This window comes from Pelobates fuscus, chromosome 7 (assembly GCF_036172605.1).
Source record: "Pelobates fuscus isolate aPelFus1 chromosome 7, aPelFus1.pri, whole genome shotgun sequence".
NCBI classification, from domain to species: domain Eukaryota; kingdom Metazoa; phylum Chordata; class Amphibia; order Anura; family Pelobatidae; genus Pelobates; species Pelobates fuscus.
Genome location: NC_086323.1, coordinates 62,406,441 through 62,431,345, shown reverse-complemented (window position 1 = coordinate 62,431,345; position 24,905 = coordinate 62,406,441). Strand labels below are relative to the sequence as shown.

At 41.4% G+C, this 24,905-nt stretch overlaps 1 protein-coding gene across 2 annotated transcripts in view; it reads right to left on the bottom strand.

Moving 5' to 3' along the window:
* Positions 1–297: 297 nt before the first annotated feature.
* Positions 298–24,905, bottom strand: part of LOC134569364 (uncharacterized) — an 86,291-nt gene continuing 61,683 nt past the window's right edge. For both annotated transcript variants that reach the window (XM_063428343.1, XM_063428344.1), the window contains 2 exons: positions 20,454–20,632; positions 298–518 (listed from right to left, as the gene is read on the bottom strand). In XM_063428343.1, the coding sequence (XP_063284413.1) occupies positions 509–518; positions 20,454–20,632 (189 nt within the window). In that variant the 3' untranslated portion in view covers positions 298–508. The remainder of the gene's footprint in view (positions 519–20,453; positions 20,633–24,905) is intronic.

The window sequence follows — 24,905 nt, the reverse complement described above, 5'->3', positions numbered from 1 at the left end:
ATATCTTGTTTTCCTTACTTTTTTCAGAAAACCATTAAAGACGTGTAAAAAAAATTAAATAAATAAACAAAAATGAAAATGTGCACTAGTCAGTATGTACAATCCCCACAATTTTTGGTCCTCACAGCTGTTAATGATCCATGTACAGTCTTCTATAAAACTTCTAATTTTCAGTTTTGAGATTTCTATATCATTCACAGGTTGTTTTAATCAAATTCAGCATGACATAAACTCCATTTAGGACAATTTAGTATGTACAAAGAACAAAACTTAGAAATATAAACTTATTTATGTTATGTGCTGATACTGTTTGCACATGGTATTTTGCTATATATTTCAATATGATTTTTACTTTATGTTAAATCAAGACTGGTGCTTATGTTTTGAAGGGAAAATGCAAATTTCTACTGTAATAATTAATGTATCATAATTAAAAATTTATTTATTTGGAATATTGTTGTGTTGATTGAAAAGACAAAAGTAGGTCCTTATTTATTCATTTTGACGTTTACACGAATCTATGAAAAAGAACAGAAAATATATTACTATTTTAAGTAGCAACCACATTTAGTTTTATATTGATTTATTAAATAATAAAATCCATCTATATAAAGATAGTAAAATATATATATTATTATATTTAAATAGCACCAACATACCTTGCTGAGCTTTACAACTAAAGAAAAGGGACATTTTGAGCTAAAGAAGACCCTGCTCAAACAAGCGTACAATCTACTATGAGCGTTTGAGGTAGTTGGTTAAATATCATGAGGTGTCTTTCCCAGGGACACTAAGTGGGATTCTAACCTAAGTTTCACAGTTCTAAGGCAGTGACCTCCCCACTGCTATAACCAGCTGATATAAAATATATGATTTAGGAATGTTGCCTTATTGGAAAACAATTTTAATATTTCCAAAATATATCTCCAACTTGCTTCTGCTTTTTACTTTTTGTAAGTAAAAATGACTCAAAATGTAAGCACATTCTTTCACTTTGCTGTTTAGTAATTTAAAGGGTCAATACAGGGAATATATGTCATTGTATGAATATTGAATCTGTTTTCTTCTTTGGACTGTCTTCTGATATTGCATGTAATTAAAAAAAGCCAGACAGTTAAGGAAGCCAATGCCCATGCATCAACATGCATCAAATACAAGAGTGTAAATATGAAAGCTCTCCCATTCATTATGATGGCCACATTTATTGCCCAATCTGTGGCAATGGCATGGAATGTTGTTAAGTGTTGGAGCTGTAGTGCAGGCCTCTTCTTTGCCTTCAATTCTGATTAGATCAATTGTATCACTGTGAGCCTCACATTCCATTTAGATGATGGTAAAAGTGTATCCCAAGGCCCTAAAAGCCTTAAAAGCCCAGTCCTTACAAAAACAGCAGAGATGTCCCACTGAAACACATCTTCAAACTTTCTGAAACTGTTACTGCAATGAGCACAAACAGCTGGGAACATGGTTACACAGTGCAAGTTGGTGCGGATATTACATTTCAGGCTGGGATCCCATTATAGCTAAAGTAGAAGGGAAGATTTTAATACATACGAGTAAAGCCTCTTGGCTTTCCCTTCATCAATTGAAAGGTTTCTATCACTGTTTTCTTAGTTAAAAATTCAAATTTGGTAAAGGACAGTCATAACGAAAAAATTACCAGAATAAGCCCACAGAGAGGAGCCATTTTATATCCTGGGAATAACATCTGTAAAAATGTCTTTAGTAAATTGAGTGTGAGATGATTGATAGAGAACAGATCCCTGTATCTATTTTTATATATACACAGCACAGATACAAAAACAGAATTAGCTTAATTAACTAATAATAACGAATTGCAGACTAATTGGCTGCCCCTATTATTCTAGTAATGCTGATATTATTCACATTAATCAGACGATTGAAATACTCACATCAAAAAGCATGGCTGCAGGAGGCACCTCATTTTTTAAATGTTTTGGATAGACCAGGGGTAGGTAACCTTTGGCTCTCCAGATGTTGTGGACTAAATCTCCCATAAAGCACTTACAGTCATAATGCTGGCAAAGCATCAGGGGAGATATAGTCCACATCTGAAGTGCTGAAGTTTGCCTACCCCATAAATAGATAATTACATGATTTTGCTATTACATGACGAAAAGTCATGATTTTATGAAAGACACGGAGGCGCGTATTGCTTAACCCTTTCTTTACTGTCCACCAATAGCAGCAAAGAATATAAACCGTAAGAAAAAATGGTAACCATAGTGATAGACCACTCCCACACCAAGTCCCAGTATAATAGGCAGCACCTCCCCACACAATTCCTCTTTCTTTGGAGATGCAACACCGAACCAGTCAACAGGAACCGGAGAACAGTCCAGAACAGCGAAGGGTAAAACGTCCTGAAGTCCAGCCGGATACTGTCAGGAACCATCTGCGAACTGGAACTAAACCAATGATAAGTGACGAATTGTCAACGAAAGGGAGTCCATCACAGCACCAACCAAAGATCTCCAGCCAACGTGGTGAAGTCTTGGGAAGAAGTGAGAATCTCTGAACAGCGTCAAAAGCGCAGAATCAACCTGTGAAAGCATAAGAACAGGAGCCCAAACGTTAAATTGGTACTTAAACCAATTGCGCATGCCAAGATACGAGACATTGGAAATCAAAGACAACATAGTGTTCATAATGCCAGATTAAGAACCCCCCAGGCATACATAACATCAGTAGTACAGATGCACATAGCAGGTCATGAAATGCGGAGCACAATGCAATACTCACCGACCAGGGATATAACAACAACAGAGGGGGAAAACAAAGATAGAAAAACAATGTATAGGGTGGCGTCCGTGTCTTTCATAAAATCATGACTTTTCGGCATGTAATAGCAAAATCATGTAAATTTAAGTCAAGACACGGAGGCTCATATTGCTAGTTTAAAGCTGAGCAATAACCGAAGAGAAAACATGAGGCGGAGGCCTAAAGTAGATTTCCCTGAAGGTGGATTCTCTGGACCAGTCCGCCATCCTCATCAGGTCTTCCAAGCGCGCTCCTGAAGATGCCATAGATGTGGCCGATGCCCTACGCGTGGAGTGAGCGCAAAAGATGTATGTATCCACACCAGCCAGGGACATTATCCATTTCACCCAACGAGCCAAGGTAGTGCTTGATACCGGGGCAAAGGGTCGACGAATCAAGAGAAAGAGCTGAGGGCACGATGCCGACCGATGGGCCTTTGTTCGATGTTCGTATTCTCTCAGACAGGCCACTGGGCATAACAGCGGGGTAGTTGGAAAGCTCGGATACGAGACTGAGCGTATGGCTGTCTTAGTCCGTCTGGAGATGTTAGATGTCACACCGTCCGGGGTGAAAGACCTGGCATCGTAGTCCAGAGCCCGTACATCCAAGACCCGTTTGCACGAAATGAGGCAGAACAGGGAAACCAATTTGTCCGACAGCTGTCGCAGCGTGGAGGCGAAGAGGTCGATGGCAAAAGAACCACAGAGGGACGAGATAGTGGAGAACGCCCCTACATCCAATTTCCAGTCACTGCTGTCTGACAGATAGCGAGAGCTCCAATCCACATGGGTATTGTGGAGACCGGGGAGGGCACGATAATGTAGAGGGGCTGGGAACACAGCCTGGATTGAGGAGGCCAGTAGGCCAATAAGTCGTGCCAGGTGCCGCAGCGACAGCTGGGGGCGCGCAAGGGTGCGGCATAGTTCCTTGCGGATGGAGCGTATTTTGGCCGGAGGGAGGCTGAGGGATTCCGCTTCCGAGTCCACCGTGAACCCGAGGAACTCCATGCATCGGGAAGGGGATAGGCAGGATTTTTCCCAATTGAGGAGGAAACCCAAGCGAGAGAGTAGATCCATTGTCCACTGTAGGTGTTTCAGGAGGACCACACGGTCCTGTGCCATGAGGAGGATGTCGTCCAAATAGACTATCAGTCGTACTCCTCAGCTGCGCAGCTAAGCCATGGCAGGGCGCATCAATTTGGTGAAGCACCATGGAGCTGACGAGAGCCCGAAGGGGAGGCATGTGAATCACCAAGTGTCGCCTTTCCAGAGGTAGCGTAGCAAGTCCATGGATGCTTCATCACAGGGACCATTAAGTAAGCATCTTTGAGGTCTAATTTCGCCATCCAGTCTCCCCGTAGGAGTAAGTCCCGCAGGAGGTGATTGCCCTCCATCTTGAAGTGGCGGTAGCGCACTAGGGTGTTTAGGGCCCGAAGGTTGATAACTGGGCACATCTGGCCGCCTTTCTTCTCCACAAGGAAGATGTTGCTGAGAACACCTGTGGAGGACATCGGGGCCCGTTCTATCGCTCCCTTTGTGAGGAGGGCCGATAGCTCCTCGTCTATTAAAGCGCAGTCCGCCCTTGACAGTATAATAGGGTGAGGGGGAGGAATATGACACGGGGTGTCTACCAGTTCTATGTGAAACCCCCTCACTGTGGATAGAACCCAGGCGTCGGAGGTGATGTCTGACCAGGCATGGAAAAAATGACGGAGTCTGCCCCCTACACAGATATTGGAAAAAGGCTGAGGTAGATGTAAGCTTACCGTAAGGGCGCCTGGAACCGGGGTTCCCACGGAAGCCTCTGGAGCGCCATGGTCTTCCGCGAGAGGGGAAGAAAGGGGACTGGCGTCTCGTCTCCTGATAGGGTGGTCTCTGGTTGTAGGAGCCCCGTCCCGATCCACGGGCGTGGTAGTTTGACCGGCGGACAGACGGCCCCTGAATCTGCCGGCCCTGGTAGAGACCCGTCCCTGAAATACCCTCTTCATAGAGGATTGGGCCTTGTCCAGGGCTGTGAAAGCACCCACAAAGCGCCCCAGATCCTTAATGAAGGATTCTCCGAATAACAGGCCCTGGGCATCTTTGCCCGCCTCCGTGAGGGCGAGGTTAGCCAATTTGGGCTCAATTCTAAAGATGATGGCATTACGCCTCTCTATGGACAGGGATGTGTTCACACTGCCTGCAATGCAGATGGCCCTCTGTACCCAGCCGCGGAGTTCCTCCGGGTCAACCTGCCTGTTGTCAGCTCTGGCTAGTTCAGCCAGGTCAAATAATTTATCCAAAGGACCAAAAATGTCAAGGTGTTTGTCCTGACAGGACTTTAATGCGGAATCCAATCCCTTACGGGGATTCCAACCCATTTTGGAAAGAAACTGTGTCATTTTAGGGTCAACAATTGGGGTCTCACAGACTTTACTTGGAATCAGGGGTCTAGGACATTCTGCCCTGAGTTTGTTGAGCGCCGCCTTACTAAGGGGGTGCCGTACCCAGTTCTTGAGGTATTTTGCTACATGGGCGGCTGGTAGCCATTCTGCCGACCTCGGATGATGTAGAGCATCCGGGTCAAACATAGTTCCCCAGATGGATCCATGAGGGTGGAACCCGCGGTAGCGGGGGAGTCGCTGCGAGAGCCACTCATTACTAACCCTGATAGGGCAGGGGCAAAGGGGTCAGTGTCCTGCCCACCAGTTTCACCATTGGAGTCACTCAGCTTCAGCCTCCTCACAAGACCCGATTTCTGAGTCGGAGTCGCTCTCTACATGTGCTCTGGGACATTTCCAGTGCCGTGCCCAATCTGCCTGGCGCGGAAAGGCTCTCTTGCTTGACATAGGCACGCTGTCATGGGTGGGTATATTCACACTAGTCGTAACGGTTCTGGAGGCAGGGGGGCTTAAGTGTCTGGATTTGGCCGTAGCCTTTCGGCTAACAGACATGCCGGCGGGCTGCTGGGCGATCGGGCGGCACTGCCTGGCGGGCGGGCGGGCGGCCGGCGAGGGAGCACTTCCCCTGAGCTGTCTGCTCAGCTCCCTCGCCAGCCGCAGAGTGAGGCTGGGAGGCGGAGCCGGAATATGACGTCATATTCCGGCTCCCAGCCTCACTCTGCGGCTGGCGAGGGAGCTGAGCAGACAGCTCAGGGGAAGTGCTCGCCCACCCGCCAGCCAGCCAGCCAGCCAGGCAGTGCCGCCCGATCGCCCAGCAGCCACTGGACCACCAGGGAGGAAGAGACACCCCCCCTCCCCAGCATTCCCAAAGGTAAGGAGGCTGGGGGGGGGGGGTTTAAATAAAAAAAAAAAAAATGTGTTAAAAATAAATTTTAAAAAAATGTGTTAAAAATAAATTTTAAAAAAATGTGTTAAAAAAATTTGTTAAAAATAAATTTAAAAAAATGTGTTAATGTGGGTGGGTGAGTGTGTGTCTGTGTCTGTTAGTGTGTGTGTCTGTTAGTGTGTGTGTGTCAGTGTGTGTGTGTCTGTTAGTGTTTGTGTCTGTTAGTGTTTCTGTCTGTGTCTGTTAGTGTGTGTGTGTCTGTTAGTGTGTGTGTCAGTGTTTGTGTCTGTTAGTGTTTGTGTCTGTTAGTGTTTCTGTCTGTGTCTGTTAGTGTGTCTGTGTCTGTTAGTGTGTGTGTCTGTTAGTGTGTGTGTCTGTTAGTGTGTGTGTCTGTTAGTGTGTGTTTGCCTGTGAGTGTGTGTGTCTGCTAGTTTGTGTCTGCTAGTGAGTGAGTGTGTGTCTGTTAGTGTGTGTCTGTTAGTGTGTGAGTGTGTCTGTTACTGTGTGTGTGTGTTTCTGTTAGCGAGTGTGTGTTTCTGATAGCTAGTGTATGCGTATCTGTCAGTGAATGTGTGTGTGTGTATTTAGAATGCGGGGCGGGGGGAAAGGTTGGGTGGGGGTGGCGCGGGGGGAGGGGGGGCGCCTGAGTTTTGTCCTGCCTAGGGCAGCACAAAACCAGGATACACCACTGCTTATTAGTAAAAAGGACAGTGCAGATCCAGAGTTAAATCCCTATTGCTCCTACGCCAAACACCTTCAAAGGTGTTCTATACTGTCCCTGATTTTTTCTTCAGCATTGAGTTATGTGGTCTAGGGGATAACTGGTAGAGAGCCTCTCTCATTTTCATTTTTCTTCAGGGACAGTATAGAACACCCTTGAAGGTGTTTGGCGTAGGAGCAATAGGGATTTAACTCTGGATCTGCACTGTCCTTTTTACTGCTGTTTTCCAAGCATTCTCTGATGACTGTTGAGTTCTCGTTATAAACTACTAGGGACATAGAACATCCTTGAAGGTGTTTCATCTCGGAGCAATAGGGCGGATTCAGTCTTATATATATCCCTACTGGTAGCCTCCTTTGATTTACTTGTATTATGGCTATTAACCCTGTCCCATTTTTTATGCCAGTGCTTTATTAAGTCTTTCTATCTCCCCTATTGACCTTGGTATATTTATCTATACCAATTTTGAGTCACAAGTTGGATTGTTCCATACATAGTGCTTTTTTATACATTACAATAAAGTATTTTTTATTTTTTCTGCATTTTTTGGAACCAGTATGTGATTTATTATATGGGCAATTTTTACTACCAGTACCCAGTGCTGATTTCCTGAGTCACAATATGTATTAAGAGAGTTTCCTGTACTCTGTTTAAAACCAGTTTTGAGTCTCATTTTCTTTTTTGAGACTCTATTATTTTCATTTTTCTAATATTATATTTTGGGTACCATTCTGACCTATGTGTGTTCCGTTCTCACATCCCGTGAGATTTGGACACATATCTATCTTTTTGTATTTAATGGTTGCAAGCCCCCCTTACAATACTTTCCTTCACGCCTCCCTCCCTCTTTCCAGATACTACTGATAGCTCTTTGCACATTTAACATACATCCTAGCACTGCTGGTTGTCTGTTTAAGGGTGATCTACAGAGGAAGCACACATGGTTATGTTGGTATAAACTTAATTTCCCATGGGGTGTAGATCATATGGGATTGATGAATATTGACATTGTAATTTTTTGCTGGGGAAATGGATATGGGGAGGCAAAGAAAAGAAACATACAAATGGAGAGGCATCAGAATCCAGGGAAAATGTGACAAAATAATCCACAAGATCAAAACATTGGGCAACTGAGCAGAACATATGTATAACAGGGAACAATGTGAACTGAGGGTAAAAACGATGCACATATAGGATAAATGCCACCAAATGGATATTTGGGGTAAAGAGGTTGCACTAATAGTAGAAATGCTTCCAGATAATCATGACAAGAAAAAAATGGCATACTGAGTTAAATTGTAACAAATTGCACAGGGAAAGATGACCAATAGACAAGTAGAGGAGACTAGGAAAAACAACAATGGAGAAGGAAGTAACAAGAGTACACAGAGGAAAATGTGGCATCAACATGGGCACTATATTAGATGCAAAGAAAGTAAGAAATTTACAGAGGAAGCAAGAAATTGTTGCAAAGAAGAACAAAGCAATACAAAGAACAAAAGAACAAGATAAAATCAAGAACAAAGGGGCAAGAACAAATGGATAAATGGATAAGGAAAAGTCACTTTGCAGAGATGGTTATATATAAAATATAAAGCTAAAAGCATATCACAACAGGCATATAGAGAGAAATACCCAGTAATCATAGACGGGTACAAACAACAATGAACTGTTTGTATACTTATAGTAACTGCAATATGCATCAATAAGTTGTGCTGCATAAGAATAATAGTCTATATTGTTATATTGTTGATAATTATTTTGTTTTATATATATATATACATAGTAAATATGATACAGATATACTTTATGTAGTGTAATCATATAAAGTGTTTTACTTAAAGTGATACTTCACGTTCAGAACATCCTAGATGGATATTAGCACTTAGGGTAAGTCAACCTTTTTTAATAGCAATGCCTCAAGTGGTCGAGATTATAAATAAATAAAGCATGTTCTTATTTTGTTATCATAATGCTTCCTTGTAGGCCTAATATACTAAATGTGTTGTCTCTTTATGCAATTAGAGGGGTGCAGGGGAAAGGAGATTTGGTCCATCCGGACTTGGAGGCTTACATGATATCTTAGATATTGAACAAGGAACTACATGTAACTAGGAAAACCTAAAACTATACCCATCTAGGAAGACACCCCTGTAACATAGAAACATAGAATGTGATGGCAGATAAGAACCATTTGGCCCATCTAGTCTGCCCAATATTTCAAAATACTTTGAATTAGTCCCTGGCCTTATCTTAAGTCTAGGATAGCCTTATGCCTATGCCACGCATGCTTAAACTCCCTCACTGTGTTAACCTCTACCACTTCAGCTGGAAGGCTATTCCATGCATCCAATACCCTTTCAGTAAAGTAATACTTCTGGAAATTATTTTTAAACCTTTGCCCCTCTAATTTAAAACTATGTCCTCTAGTTGTGGTAGTTCTTCTTTTAAATATAGTCTCCTCCTTTACTGTGTTAATTCCCTTTATTTATTTAGTAGGGTATCAAATATCCTATACTCTGCCCTTGGGTTTTTACGTCCAAGGAGCATTATCTTGCACTTATCCACATTAAATGTCAGTTGCTCCAGCTCTGACCATTTTTCTAATTTTTCTAAATCATTTTCCATTGGCTTATCCCTCCTGGAACATTAACTGTAAAATACTTTGATGAGCAGCAGAGTATAGAGAAAACCCAAGAAAACGAAGAGACATCTACCACTACTGCTAGTGAGTCCCATTCATTTTAGAAGACCGTATTATGGTTGTATTCAAATACTGAATAGCAGATAGACTTGTGCATTCTGTTTCAAACTACTTTCAATTCATTAGAATTTTGGCAGATCTTCCAAATTCCATAACTCTAAACCGCCAAATCATGAAACAAATGACAAAGACAATGGCCAAATAGGTTAGTTTGATTCGTGATTTGTCTTTCCGTTCTTAGCACCAACAAAAGGGATGAAGACCCGAACTTTTTTTAAACAAGTGGACGTAAATAGCTTTATAGAAACCAGTAGCTGCCACTATGACCCATGGCTTCAGAATATCCCTAAGGGTCAATTTTTAAGACTTAAAAGAAATTGTTCAGACCACGCAGATTTTATTGTACAGTCGTCAATTTTAAAACAGCAATTTTTACAAAAGGGATATAGTAAAGAAAAACTTTTGAAAGATATAGATAAAGTAAGTAATGTAGACAGACCTCAACTACTTAATTATAAAAAGAAGGATCAAAATATACAAATCAAACAAATTCCGTTGATCTTCGATTATTGTAGTAATATAGGGTCATTAAAAGGGATCATAAATAAAAATTGGAATATTTTAAAGCAAGATCACGATCTGCGATAATCCTAAATTTATCTTCAGAGGCGCTAAAAATTTTAAGCAGATTTTAACTTCAAATTATGTAGATAAACAGGAAGGAAATAGTAATATTTTTTTAAGTAACTGGTCTAAGACAACTAAGGGTTTTTAGCACTGCGGGAATTGTTACGCCTGTAAGAATACCAAAGTAGGCACAAAAAAGAAAGACAAGTTTGTTTCCAATATAACTAAAAAAAGGTACAATATTAATTCCTTTATTACATGCGAGTCTAGAAATGTTATATATTTATTGCAATGTACCTGCGGCCTACAATATATAGGCAAAACCTCTAGACCTCTTAAGACAAGGCTATATGAACACGTTAGAAATATAAGAAATGGCTTTGTTAACCATAGTGTATCTAATCATTTTTTAGCCAAACATAACTCAAACCCTAACAAATTAGAATTTATGGCAATACAGCAAGTCCAAACACATTGGAGAGGAGGGAATATTATATTTAATTTAAGTAAAAAGGAATCCTGTCGTAATGTCAGGATCGGGACAGGGATCCAACACGCAGAGTACAAAGAGTAGCAGATACGTATACCGGACCTTAGAATGGCCGGACTTAACGTAATACTACGTATAGAATGGTCAGGGACAAGCCGAGGTTGAGGGAACGAGAAGACAGGTAAGCGAGAGACAAGCCGGGTCAAGGATAACAGAGAAGACAGGTAAGTAATAACAAAGCCGGGTCAGAACCAAAAGACAAGAGAATACAAGAGCACTGTGTGACTAGGCTGGCTAGAACCACGACAGGGCAATGAGCAAATGCTGAGAGCTCCCTTAAATACCCTGGTTCTAGAGACTAATCACGCCTCCGCCGAGACCTGATTCGTGTCCGGGATTTGACTGACAGGTCGGGCTAGAATAGCGTCATGACGTCGACTATTGAGCGTCACGTTACAAAAAGGCATAGTTCTCTCGCGGCCGGCGTTTACATGCGCGAGGGGACCGCGAGGAACGGAAGAATCATGCCGTCTGGATGGAAAAACGTCTAAGTCTCTACCCGTCTCAGGGGTAGAGACTACAGGTACCCTGACAGCAATCACCTATTCTTTTTTGTTCATCTCTTTAAATGGTGTTGGAATCCATAAAACATTAATTTTTAGGTTTAATGTGAAGACATTTTCAAAGCCGTGGATGTTAAACTATACATACAATCCTACCAACAACCTTCAAACATTTACTGTGAAAGTCCTGCGTGATAAAGAGCTTTAAAATAGAACAGATGGTTGGTTGACAAATTTTTAATTGCCTTTTTTTCCCACGAGTTCCAGATCTGAATATTATATATATATAAAAAAAATACCCATTAAAACATTATTACAATTTCATTATGAGGTTACATTTACGAGCATTAACAAACATATGCCTTACATTTTTATTCACATTCTATCAAATCACCTTTTTTATGCTTGATGTTTCCTTAATTCAAAAATGAGTAAGACATATGGATAAAACAGCTGGGTATACATAAAAGATGTGTTCCTAGCAATGTATATTATGAATAGGACATGAAAGTAGAGTTATATAATAAATTATTACATTCTGCCACATTTTTATTCAAGGCTTGTTTTTATTCTCATATAACCATTATATTTTGCTATTTTGAAATGGATAAATCTTTATGCAGCAAAGTCAGGAAGGTCAAAACATTTCTCATTTTGTCTCCATGGCAAGTTCATAGTGTACAATGAATGTTCCTACTTTTGTATCATAGAATGGGAGAGCAAGCATAATGCGAATGTGCGTGCATACTTGTATAGAGGCACAAATTAACTTCTATGTACAAATTGGATGCTACACTTGACAACTTGCAAAATGCTTAATGCTGACATATATGTGAACGCTCACTATTAAAAGATAAGGCATGAACTTTTTTAACCTACTTTTCCTGGAAAATCAACCAAACGAGAGTAACGGGAGTTTTGTGTAGTCCTTGAACTACCCTGAGGAGATATTAAACATACGAGTCAGGGTCCTCCTGTACTTTGCATTAAATGCAAATGACTAAACACACTGCTTCAGAGACTGATCCTCCTAGATGCCTATTGCTCAGAGCATGATAGATGCTTTCAAATAAAAATGTAACCCGTTAAGGACCAATCTCTGCTATTGAAACTTAGTCTTTAAAGCCCCCTATCCTGTTTATTCAGTAACAGTATCGTTCAGCTGAGCTGCTGATACTGAGTAGAACTTTCCATGTTGGCATTGGATCTGCAAGGATGTGACGGTCATGAAAACAAGTCCTATTATCAGTACTTAATAGGTTAACATAGTAGAATAGGGATTGTTATGATAGAATCTGATAGCTCTGCAGTACTTTGCAGGAAGATGTCCACCTTATAGATGTAGTGTTCGACAATGGGTGGAATAGAAAGTAAAGAGAGTAAATTACTTTCTGAAAAACCACCCCTGCTCTGAGCAAAAAAACAGCTAAGACAAAGCTTTTAAAGGTAGGCAATGAGCAGACTGCATGAGCTCGGTGGCTCTTACCTGATGTTAAAATATTTAATCTACAGGTCTATTTATTAACCCCTTAAAGACTGAGCCAAATGTACACATTGTGATCAAAACAAAACGTAAACAAAAAATTTAATTTGCCTTATATGTCTGTTCAACCGTAATTCACCTATTTCCTATTAAGTGCACCCACACTTATTATATATCATTTTATTCAGGGGACTAAGTGACTACTAAAAAAGACTGGACACCCCGTTGTTGCAATACTTCGGGTTGTGTACTATTGCAAATGGCATGCCATCATGGGGGTAATTCTCAATCCTGGGCTACCATACAGTCTCAAAGGCAACGTAACCAATATGGCGAATTTCAATGTGAAAAACTGAAACGCAAGCCTTATATATGACTCTGAAACTTTTGAAAACACCATAAAACCTGTACATGAGGGGTACTTCACTGAACACAAATATTTCAAAAAAGTAAAACGTATCACAACAATTATATCATCAGTGTAAGTGCCATTTGTGTGGGAAAAATGCAAACAAATTAACTTTCACTGACAGTATCATAGTTGTAATACATTTTACTGTTTTGAAACACTAGTATTTGTGTTCAGAAAAGTCTTCCCAGTACAACAGTACCCCCCATGTACAGGTTTCATGGTGTTTTGGAAAGTTACAGGGTTAAATATAGTGCTAGCAAATTAAATTTCCTGGCCTTTCAGCCTGGGTTATCAGGCATTTCCCACAAATTGTAATTAATAAAATGACCTAATTCTGTAAAATTATTATATAAATATACACATAGAATTATTATATATTTATATATATATATATATATATATATATATATATATACACATGTGCATATATGTATATATAGATAGATATGTAAAAAGATATATATATCATTTTTTCAATTATATGACCTTATTTACATACACTTGGTTTATACTATTATATTCCAGCGGGCCCAGGTTTCTCTGGACTTTCTGTGGCTTGTATATAGTTCCTTGTATATATGCCTATATGTAGGTACACTTATATACATATATATGTGTAATTTAAAGTCTATTCACTTCTATCTACTCACCTGTAATTAACTCCTCTTGCAGGGGTTAATAGTACCATATTACGTTTTTTGAATCCTTACACGTCATTAGTGACATCACAGAACCTCGGTTTCATTTTTTCACTCCCCAATCACACTTCAATAGTTGTATATTTAAACGGTTGCTGCACTATGGAAAATTGTCTTGATAAAAGTCCGTCTGGACTGAAACGTCGACTTTATATGCATTCATTTGCTTAAATAAATCACTTACTTGAATTTAAAAGTAATTCGAGTGCACATGTATTTTGATATCAACATATATTAATATCAAAATACAGTTAGAACAAAATTACACATATATATTTATTTATTTATTTATTATTTGTATTGTTATTTTTTACGTATTTGCATATTTATTTATTTTCTAATATATATATATATATATTTATTTTATAATATATATATATATATATATATATATAATTCATACAAACGAACACATGGCGGCGGCCATCTATATTCAGGCGAACGCGTCAGCGGTGTGTGCAGCCAAATTCATGGAACTGAAATCGGCTACACATTTAGCCGAACACCGCTGACCCTTACCTTCTCCTCCTCTGAGTTTTCAGCCACAGAGACTAAGTCCCGTTTGGCGATTCGAACGCATGTCATTTTTTTCAGTGTGAAATTGACCGACCGCACAGCCCAAATCTATGGAACTGTTTTGGGCAGGAAAATGTGCTTGCGGTCGGTCACAAAGGACTTCCGTCTAACTTTTTATCTACTGGAGGGATTTGTATGATTTTTGAGAGTGTTCAAATTTGAAGTATGCTGAATAAGAATATGTGATTTTTCTTGAAGATTGAATGTATAGTTTTAAAGTTACAGTATACGTGCAAAAAGTATATTTTTCCTGCCTGTGATAATTACATTAACCCATTGTGTTCAGTAATTATATCACAGGCAGAGGGGAGGATTTTGTGGGAATGAATGGGAGTGTTTTACTATATGTTACGTGTTTGATTAGTTGTTCTTCAAAACCCTGTGGGCAGTACTATGTGTGTAAAATGTGCATAAAAGCAGTGTTTCTTTAAAACTTCAGTTCTACTTCACCCTCAATTTGGAGTGCTGTCTCTTATTGGGGCAATCTGCTACAAGGGATTGCTATGCTAGTCATACTCTCTTGCTATATCACTACTAAGCTCTTGTAAGAGCTTCACAAGTCTTGCTTCCATTGAACTTGTGAGTTTTTGGACAGTTTCTGCTTGAATTTGTTTGCAAGGTGTCAGAATAGCCTCCCAGAGCTGCTGTTTGGATGTAAACTGCCTCCCACCCTCATAGATCTTTTGATTGAGGATGCTCCAAAGGTTCTCAATAGGATTGAGGTCAGGGGAGAATGGAGGCCACACCATGACTTTCTCTCCTTTTATCCCCATAGCAGTCATTGATGCAGAGGTATTCTTTGCAGCATGAGATGGTGCATTGTCATGCATGAAGATGATTTTATTACGGAAAGCATAGTTCTTCCTTCTGTACCAGGGAAGAAAGTGGTCAGTCAGAAACTCCACATACTTTGCAGAGGTCATCTTTACACCTTTGGGGACCCTAAATGGGCCGACCAGCTCTCTTCCCATGATTCCAGGCCCAAAACATGACACCACCACCGCCTTGCTGACGTCGCAGTCTTGTTGGAACAGGGTGGCCGTCCACCAACCATCCACTACTCCATCCATCTGGACCATCCGGGGTTGCACCGCACTCATCAGTGAACAGGACTGTTTGTAAATTAGTCTTCATGTATTTTTCTGCCCAATGCAGCCGTTTTGCTTGTGAGCATTGGTTAGTGGTGGCCGAATTGAAGGTTTATGCACAGTTGCAAGACTCTGGAGGACTCTACACCTTGATGTCCGTGGGACTCCAGAAGCACTAGCAGCTTCAAATATCTGTTTGCTGCTATGTAATGGTATTTTAGCAGCTGCTCTCTTGATCCGATGCATGGATCTGGCAGAAATCTTCCTCAATGTGCCTTTATCTGCACAAACCCGTCTGTGCTCTGAATCAGCCACAAATCTCTTAATAGTGCAATGATCACGCTTACGTTTTCTGTGAAATATCTAATGTTTTCATACCTCGTCCAAGGCATTGAACTATTTCACTCTTTTCGGCAGCAGAGAGATCCCTTTTCTTCCCCATATTGCATGAAAATGGTGCTCTGCTTAATAATGTGTAATAATGTGTATATATGATCTAAGTATATATAATTTTAGTTTATTTATTTTAATTTATTTTAATTTATTTTAATTTTACAGGCAGCAGGGGGAGTACCTGTTATTCCAGGCACTCCCCCTTCTGGCACTGCTGTGGACGGCTATGCCGTCCATGTGATCGTGAGGTCCTTGCAAGGACCATGCGCTCACATGGGCCAGGAGGGCCGGAACGGCAGCAAGGGGACTCCCTGGGATGCCAGGTGAGTCCCCCCACCACAACCGGGTAAGTACATAGGACAGCGGGGTCGGCATTTAGAGCCGGGTCCCGAATGGTTGGCATAGCACGCACGCCATCCTTAAGGGGTTAAACACAATATTTTGTCCAATTGGACAAAATGTGGGGAAAATCACCAAATTCCAACTGGATTGGCAATATTCATTTTTACTAAAGCCAATCAGCTATTCTGACTCAACCATTCATCAAGATGCATTCGGTGTCTAGTTTATAATCATTGCTTTTTGCATTAAAATCCCAAAAAGTTTAGGTTCCAGGCATCCAGGCAGATTTCAAACAATAAATAGGGGGCTTTTTAGTGACTGTCAAGTCACTAGTTTTAGTAACAGTTTGGCAAATATGCCCCCATCCATGATATGGAGGGTTTGAGCATAACCAAGGTTTCACACCTCCTTATAATAAAATGCGTATCATATTGAACCCTATGTGAATGTGTTTTTACTTTTTAATATGGCAGCTGACTAGGAGGTGGAGGCCCACCACCATATACTATTTGCTGGCAAATAGTTAGACATTTTTAAAGCTTGGATTTCATGCCCACAGTGTTAGCAATAGAACAACTCATTATCCCTTTCAGCACCACTAAAGTATTACCCAATTCCTATGCTGAACAGTTTAATGTCAGGCTTTCTGCTCAGCCACGCTACATGATGGGAGGTGAGCCAGCACAGGAGAGTAGGCAGGGGGGGGGAGGGGGTGATAAAGACACACATAGGGGCTAGGAGGGCACAAAGACACACAAAAAGGGTTGGGGAGGGACACAGAGTTGCACAGATGGATTAAAGGGCATAAAAAGACGCACAAGAGCTGAAGGGGCACAAAGACACACATTGGGACTGGAGGGGCACAAAGAGCCACACAGGGACTGAGAGGACAAAGAGACAACCGGCAGCTGGGGGTATAAAGAGGTGCACAGTAGGGCTGGGGGAAACAAAGGAATGCACAGGGGCTGGGTGACCACAAAGACACACATCAGGGCTAGGGGGGACATAGATGTACCAAGAGGGCTGAAGGGACACGAGCAAACACACTGGGGCTGTGGAGGGGGCACAAAGAGACACACAGCAGCTGAGGGACCTCAAAGAGACACATAGGTGCTGGGGGTCAAAGAGTCACACAGTAGGGCTGGGAAGGGAGAAAGAGACCCACAAAGGTGCTGGGAAGAAAGAGACACACAGAGGTATGGGAAAGAGAAAAAAAGACACTCAGAGGGGCAGAAGAGAGGAAAAAATGACACACAAAGGGGTTTTGAGTAGAACGAGATACGCAAAGGGACTGGGGAGACAAGCTTACACCTGTTGCCAGCTTGCACTGTGTGTTGATGTTGAAGAGGTAAACTATGCCCAGAATGGACAATAGGATTAGGCTGTTCCGGGCTGCCAAAGTCACATGTGCTGGGGACGTAACTATCCACTAGCACAAAAGTGCAAGTAGCTCTGTATGTGCAGTGTTTCAAGCAGAAAAATTATTTCACGTTTATTCAATTTTGATCTGATTATAGAATCAGGGCATTCCAAATGAATAACAATGATTTTCCCAGGTTTAGCTATAATCTGCATGAATCCTTTATAATAAAAAACAAACTCATACTAGTTTCACCCACACAGGAATTAACAAATAAAATATACAAAAGTAGTGCAGCATTTGTATAAATGTTGAAAATTCCCTTTATTGAAACCGTACATGAGCAACCCTTCGGCTGCCTGGCAGTCTTCGTCAAGCCATCAACTCCATAACTCCTACACAGAAGTGAAGTCAAAATTGTTTCTCATTTAAATCTCATTGCTCTGTAATGTTTATATTGTGAAATTACTTAAATCTGTTCAAACACGATTTTACCTAGGAAATACCAGATTTATTAAATACCTTAAAACCCTAAGAAAACAGAGAAGACAATGAATGTAGCCCAATTATGCTGTTACAGTTTCAAACATACAGCCTGAAGTGCTCCAAGTTCTATCAAAAGTAATGAAGTTCTCTGTTTCAATTAAGATGCTAGAACTGAAGTCACAGACTGAAGATCCAGACAATTTAATAACCCACTCCACTTTTGCAATTGTGTACTTACATGGAATGCAGCAAGCTACAGGACTTTAATTGAATTACCAGAAGTCACAGCACAAGCACATTTGATCTTAGTTACCCACTTATTCTTGTATAATTATGAGTAATATTATCTGTCAAACATTTTTTTTTTACTCTGCATTTTTTTCTTACGATTTGGCATTAATGAGTCCGAATAAATCGTTTAGGTTTTACTGAATTATGTACATGTGGGTTGAAAATTGCCTGCATCTTACACATTCAAAATTCTTAAATACCCTTTGAAGTAGGTAAAATTCCCATCCATATATTTGAGAGCTCTTGTAATAAATATCCACCTAAAAAATACATTTTTCTCCTCCAGACTTCTTTTCCATTCCAACCAATTAATATATGCTGCCATTTCTGAATCTTAATAATTTCCAGATAAAAACTGAAATGTTTTAAGGGTTACTTCTAGCACCAAGACCACCTCAGTGATTTGAAGTGGTCATGGTGCCTGGAGTCTGTATGTGCAGCATGTCTCCATAAACAGTAGCTCGTGCCTATTACATTCTAGAATATGAGACATCTGATGTCAGCACACAAATCTCTCTCTCTCCTATGGTATATTTCCATCGCCCTTCAAACATGCAACTGTAACCCCAATTCTAAAGAAGCCCAATCTTGACCCTAATTCCCCATCCAACTATCATCCTATCTCGCTACTGCCTTTTGCATCCAAGATCCTTGAAAGAATTGTGTATGCGAGATTGACAGACTTCCTCGAATCAAACTCTCTGCTAGACCCGCTTCAGTCTGGTTTCCGCGCAAAGCACTCTGTGGAAACAGCACTGACCAAAGTATCCAATGATCTACTCGCTGCAAAATCTCGTGGTCACTACTCTATCCTAATTCTCCTTGACCTGTCTGAGGCTTTTGACACTGTTGATCATCAACAGCTTCTTCTCATCCTTAGCAATATCGGTCTACAAGATATTGCTCTCTCCTGGTGCTCCTCCTACCTCTCCCAGCGCTCTTTCAGTGTTTCTTTCTCTGGCTCTGCTTCTTCTCCCCAACTCCTCTCTGTTGGTGTCCCTCAAGGTTCAGTCCTTGGTCCCCTACTGTTCTCCATCTATACTGCCTCCCTTGGTAAACTCATTAGCTCCTTTGGCTTCCAATATCATTTCTATGCAGATGACACGCAAATCTACCTGTCCTCTCCTGATCTCTCCCCGTCCCTCTTGACTAGTGCCTCTGACTGCCTATCTGCTGTTTCTAACTGGATGGCTGCCCACTTCCTTAAACTAAACTTGACCAAAACTGAAATTCTGGTCTTTCCTCCCTCAAGTGTTGTTACTCCTGTGTCTGTCTCCCTCCAAGTCAATGGTGCTACCATCAGCTCCACCACACAGGCTCGCTGCCTAGGTGTTCTCTTTGACTCCGACCTCTCCTTCAAGCCTCATGTTCACTCTATCGCCAAATCCTGTCATTTCCATCTCAAAAACATTGCGCGCATCTGCCCCTACTTAACGCCAGATGCAAATAAGGTGTTGGTCCATTCCACTGTACTTTCTCGCCTTGACTACTGTAATCCGCTTCTCAGTGGTCTTACGTGCTCCCAACCTGCGCCGTTACAGTCCATAATGAATGCGGCGGCGAGGCTCATCATCCTGTCCGCCCGCACCTCCCATGCCTCACCCTTCTGTCAGTCCCTACATCGGCTTCCTATAAAATATAGAGTTCAATTTAAAATTCTGGTTCTTGCTTTCAAATGTCTACATAATGCTGCTCCCACCTATCTATCCTCCCTTATACACAAGTATGACCCGTCTAGGCCCGTTACGATCTGCTAAAGACTTACGTCTATCTTCTGTCCATACTCCCACCTCTGATGCTCGCCTTCAAGACTTCTCGAGGGCTGCACCGTTCCTGTGGAACTCGCTTCCCTCCTCCGTTAGATGCTCACTCAGTCTCCACTCCTTCAAAAAATCATTAAAAACCCACTTCTTCATAAAAGCGTATCAATTAAACTCTTAATAGCTCCCAACTGATTCCTCTTCTGCAACTGTCACTAGTCTAATACTATCCTTACCTTTTGTGTCATTTTACCCCACTCCCTCTAGCATGTAAGCTCATTGAGCAGGGCCCTCAACCCCTCTGTTCCTGTGTGTCCAAGAGAGAGAGAGAGAGAGACATAGCCCAGCTATAATTATTCACATGTTGTACAATCCAACCTGCTAGATAATGAATGTTTCAAATAACTCTTACCTGTGTGTTTGTCCAAATATGACACTGATATGGTTGGGTTTGAGTCTTTGTTGTATAGTGTTTAGCATTAGCCCCAGGGTAACTTGACTTCCAGCAGGTAGTAGATCATTTCTTTTTTCATATACATCTCTCATATGGCTTTGGGGAGAAATGATATGTCTTGATGCTGACAGATTTCTCTTTATATACAAAATAGAATACAGCATAATAAATATAAGGACAGTTTCAATATTTGTAATGTTTCCATTCCAAATTTAATATACCATATCTCATGTCTATGTGATAAAACAATGTATTAAATATACTGACAACCCAATAGTAATATACATTCTGTACTCAACGTGGAGATTTGTCAGAATTTAGCCCTATATTGTGATCAGTCGAATTTCTAGGCAAGAGTGTTTATTTCGGCTTGAGATTCTGAGTATTGCCAAAGTCGCTAAAAAAAAGATATTATTGATAGGACAAAAAAGCTAGGGGACAGTCATTAAATGTTCATTTAATCACAGATCAAGTGATAAGTGACCAATAGAGGGGGAACAAGAAAGAGCAGTAAAAATATATAAATATAGATTTTCTTTTTACTGCTTCTCCTCTTTTTCCCTCTATTGACTACTATTTCTCTCTTGATCTGTAAACCAAATAGCAGGTAAATGCTCCTATCACTGCAAAATGTATACATAATACTCTATTATATTATATTCTAATATCCTATTATGTATACATTTTTCAGTACACTGATTGGTCCATTATCACTCCCGTTTGGTTGAGTTCCCAAGTCATTCTTTCAGTACCGAAATGATGTATGGCTGAAATTCAGGCTTACCCAAAATGTTTATTTTATGGAAAAATGATCTGGCTGAGACAAATTTTCTTGTCATGCTCAAGTCTATTCTGTACCTTAATTATTAGGTTTATGTAGGGGTAAAAGACTAATACCATGAAAATTCATACTGCATTGGCTTCCATTTAGATATAGGGCTCAATTTAAAATTCTGGTGCTTGCTTACAAGTCCCTACATAATGCTGCTCCAACCTACCTATCCTCCCTAATACACAAGTATGTCCCGTCGAGGCCCCTACGCTCTGCCAAAGACCTACGTATATCCTCTGTCTGTACTCCCACCTCTAACGCTCGCCTCCAAGACTTTTCCAGGGCTGTACCTCTTCTGTGGAACTCCCTTCCCTTCTCCATAAGAATTTCACCCAGTCTCCACTCATTCAAAAAATCAGTGAAAACTCACTTCTTCAAGAAAGCATATCAATTAAACTGTTAGCAGGTAGTGATGTCGCGAACATAACATTTTTGGTTCGCGAACAGTGAACGCGAACTTCCGCAAGCGGGCGAACCCGGCGAACCGCCATAGACTTCAATAGGCAGGCGAATTTTAAAACCCACAAAAAAGCCCTAAAGGCCCCCACCCCTGAGCGGTGGGTGGGGGCCCTAAATAAAGAGAGGGGGGGACCTACTGTCCACCCCCCGGCCCCCACCTCTGAGCAGTGGGTCGGAGCCATAGATAATAATGGTGGGGGGGACCTACCGTCCTCCCCCGGCCCCCACCCCTGAGCGGTGGGTGGGGGCCCTAAAAAAACAATAAGGGGGGACCTACTGTCCCCCCAGGCCCCCACCCCTGAGCGGTGGGTGGGGGCCCTAAAAAAAGAGAGGGGGGGACCTACTGTCCTCCCCCTGGCCCCCACCCCTGAGCAGTGGGTGGGGGCCCTAGATAATAATGGTGGGGGGTACCTACCCCCCCAGCCCCCACCCCTGAGCGGTGGGTGAGGGCCCTAAAAAACAATAAGGGGGGGACCTACTGTCCCCCCGGCTCCCACCCCTGAGCGGTGGGTGGGGGCCCTAAATAAAGAGAGGGGGGACCTACTGTCCTCCCCCCGGCCCCCACCCCTGAGCGGCGGGTGGGGGCCCTAAATTAACCCCCCCCAATCAAGGTGACTAAGGGTCCCAAGCCCCTAGTCACCCCCCCCACCCAAATACAACCTATCCCCTACCTACCCCCCTCACCCTAAAAATAGTGAGGGGGGAATAAAATAACTAACCTGTAAAAAAAATGAAACTGACCATTTGACGTCTTCTTTTTTCTAAAATCTTCATTTTTCAGCCCCCAAAAAAGGGCAAATAAAAAGCCATCATACCCGACGAACTTAAAATAAAATAAAAAACCCGTCAAAAAAAAAAAAACCCGAGTGCAAAAAAATAATCCATCTTCACCCATGCAGGGCTCCATGCAGACTGAGCTACGCAGGGCGGGTGAAGTCTTATAAAGCCTTGCCCCGCCTTGAAATTAGGCTAAGAACACTCTGATTGGTGGGTTTAAGCCAATCAGAGTGCTCTTTGTCATTTTACACAGCGTGGGAAACTTCTTTCAAGCCATCCAATCACAGTGCTCTGTGTCATTTTACACAGCGTGGGAAAGTTCTGTGGGATTTTCCACGCTGTGTAAAATTACACAGAGCACTGTGATTGGATGGATTTCAAGCCACCCAATCAGAGTGCTTTGTGTCATTTTACACGGCGTAGGAAAGTTCTTTGGAATTTCCCCACGCTGTGTAAAATGACAAAGAGCACTCTGATTGGCTTAAACCAGCCATTGTATAACAATTGTATAACAATGTTTGGTATTTAGTGAATATTCCCCTATATATTCCCCTGTATAACAATGTTTGGCATTTAGTGAATATTCCCCTATATAACAATGTTTGGAATTTAGTGACTATTCCCCTTTGTAACAATGTTTGGCATTTAGTGAATATTCCCCTGTATAACAATGTTTGGCATTTAGTGAATATTCCCCTATATAGCAATGTTTGGCATTTAGTGAATATTCCCCTATATAACAATGTTTGGTATTTAGTGAATATTCCCCTGTATAACAATGTTTGGCATTTAGTGAATATTCCCCTGTATAACAATGTTTGGTATTTAGTGAATATTCCCCTGTATAACAATGTTTGGTATTTAGTGAATATTCCCCTGTATAACAATGTTTGGCATTTAGTGAATATTCCCCTGTATAACAATGTTTGGTATTTAGTGAATATTCCCCTGTATAACAATGTTTGGGATTTAGTGAATATTCCCCTGTATAACAATGTTTGGTAGTTAGTGAATATTCCCCTGTATAACAATGTTTGGTATTTAGTGAATATTCCCCTATATAACAATGTTTGGCATTTAGTGAATATTCCCCTGTATAACAATGTTTGGTATTTAGTGAATATTCCCCTAAATAACAATGTTTGGTATTTAGTGAATATTCCCCTGTATAACAATGTTTGGCATTTAGTGAATATTCCCCTATATAACAATGTTTGGTATTTAGTGAATATTCCCCTGTATAACAATGTTTGGTATTTAGTGAATATTCCCCTGTATAACAATGTTTGGCATTTAGTGAATATTCCCCTGTATAACAATGTTTAGTATTTAGTGAATATTCCCCTGTATAACAATGTTTGGCATTTAGTGAATATTCCCCTATATAGCAATGTTTGGTATTTAGTGAATATTCCCCTATATAACAATGTTTGGCATTTAGTGAATATTCCCCTGTATAACAATGTTTGGTACTTAGTGAATATTCCCCCGTACTTAATCCACCAATCAGAGTGTTATGAGTCAAATTACACAGGGTGGGAAAATTCCACAGAACTTTCCCACGCTGTGTAAAATGACACAGAGCACTCTGATTGGTGGATTTCAAACCCACCAATCAGAGTGCTCTGAGCCTAATTGCAGGGCGGGGCAGGGCTTTATAAGCCTTGCCCCGCCCTGCAGAGCTCAGTCTGCGGGGAGCCCTCGCCGGGTGAAGATGGATTATTTTTTTTGCGCTAGTTTTTTTTTTTTATTGCGTCGGTTATTATGGATATTTATTTACAATAGGTCCCCCCCTCATTTGTATTTAGGGCCCCCACCAACCGCTCAGGGGTGGGGGCCAGGGGGAGGACATTAGGTCCCCCCCCAATTTGTGTTTAGGGCCCCCACCCACCGCTCAGGGGTGGGGGCCAGGGGGAGGACAATAGGTCCTCCCCACTTTTTTTTACTTTAGGGCCCCCACCCGCTCAGGGAGGGGGGACCCTTTTTTTTTTTTTTTTTTAAATAGTAATAGGGGGCGGACCGAACATTACATATGTTCGCCGTCCGTGGCGAACGCGAACACGCGATGTTCGCCAGGAACTATTCGCCAGTGAACCGTTCGGGACATCACTATTAGCAGGTTTTCATCCCGCTCCCTCCATGACTCCTCTCCTGCAACTGTCAAAAATTACCTACTAAGCCCTCGATTAATACTTTTCTAACAACCTACTTCGTACCCCTACTTTTACCCTCTGTGTCACTATACCCCACTCCCTCTAGAATTTAAGCTCATGGAGCAGGGCCACCCATTGTACAGCGCTACGGAATTTGATGGCGCTATATAAATAATAAAATAATAATAA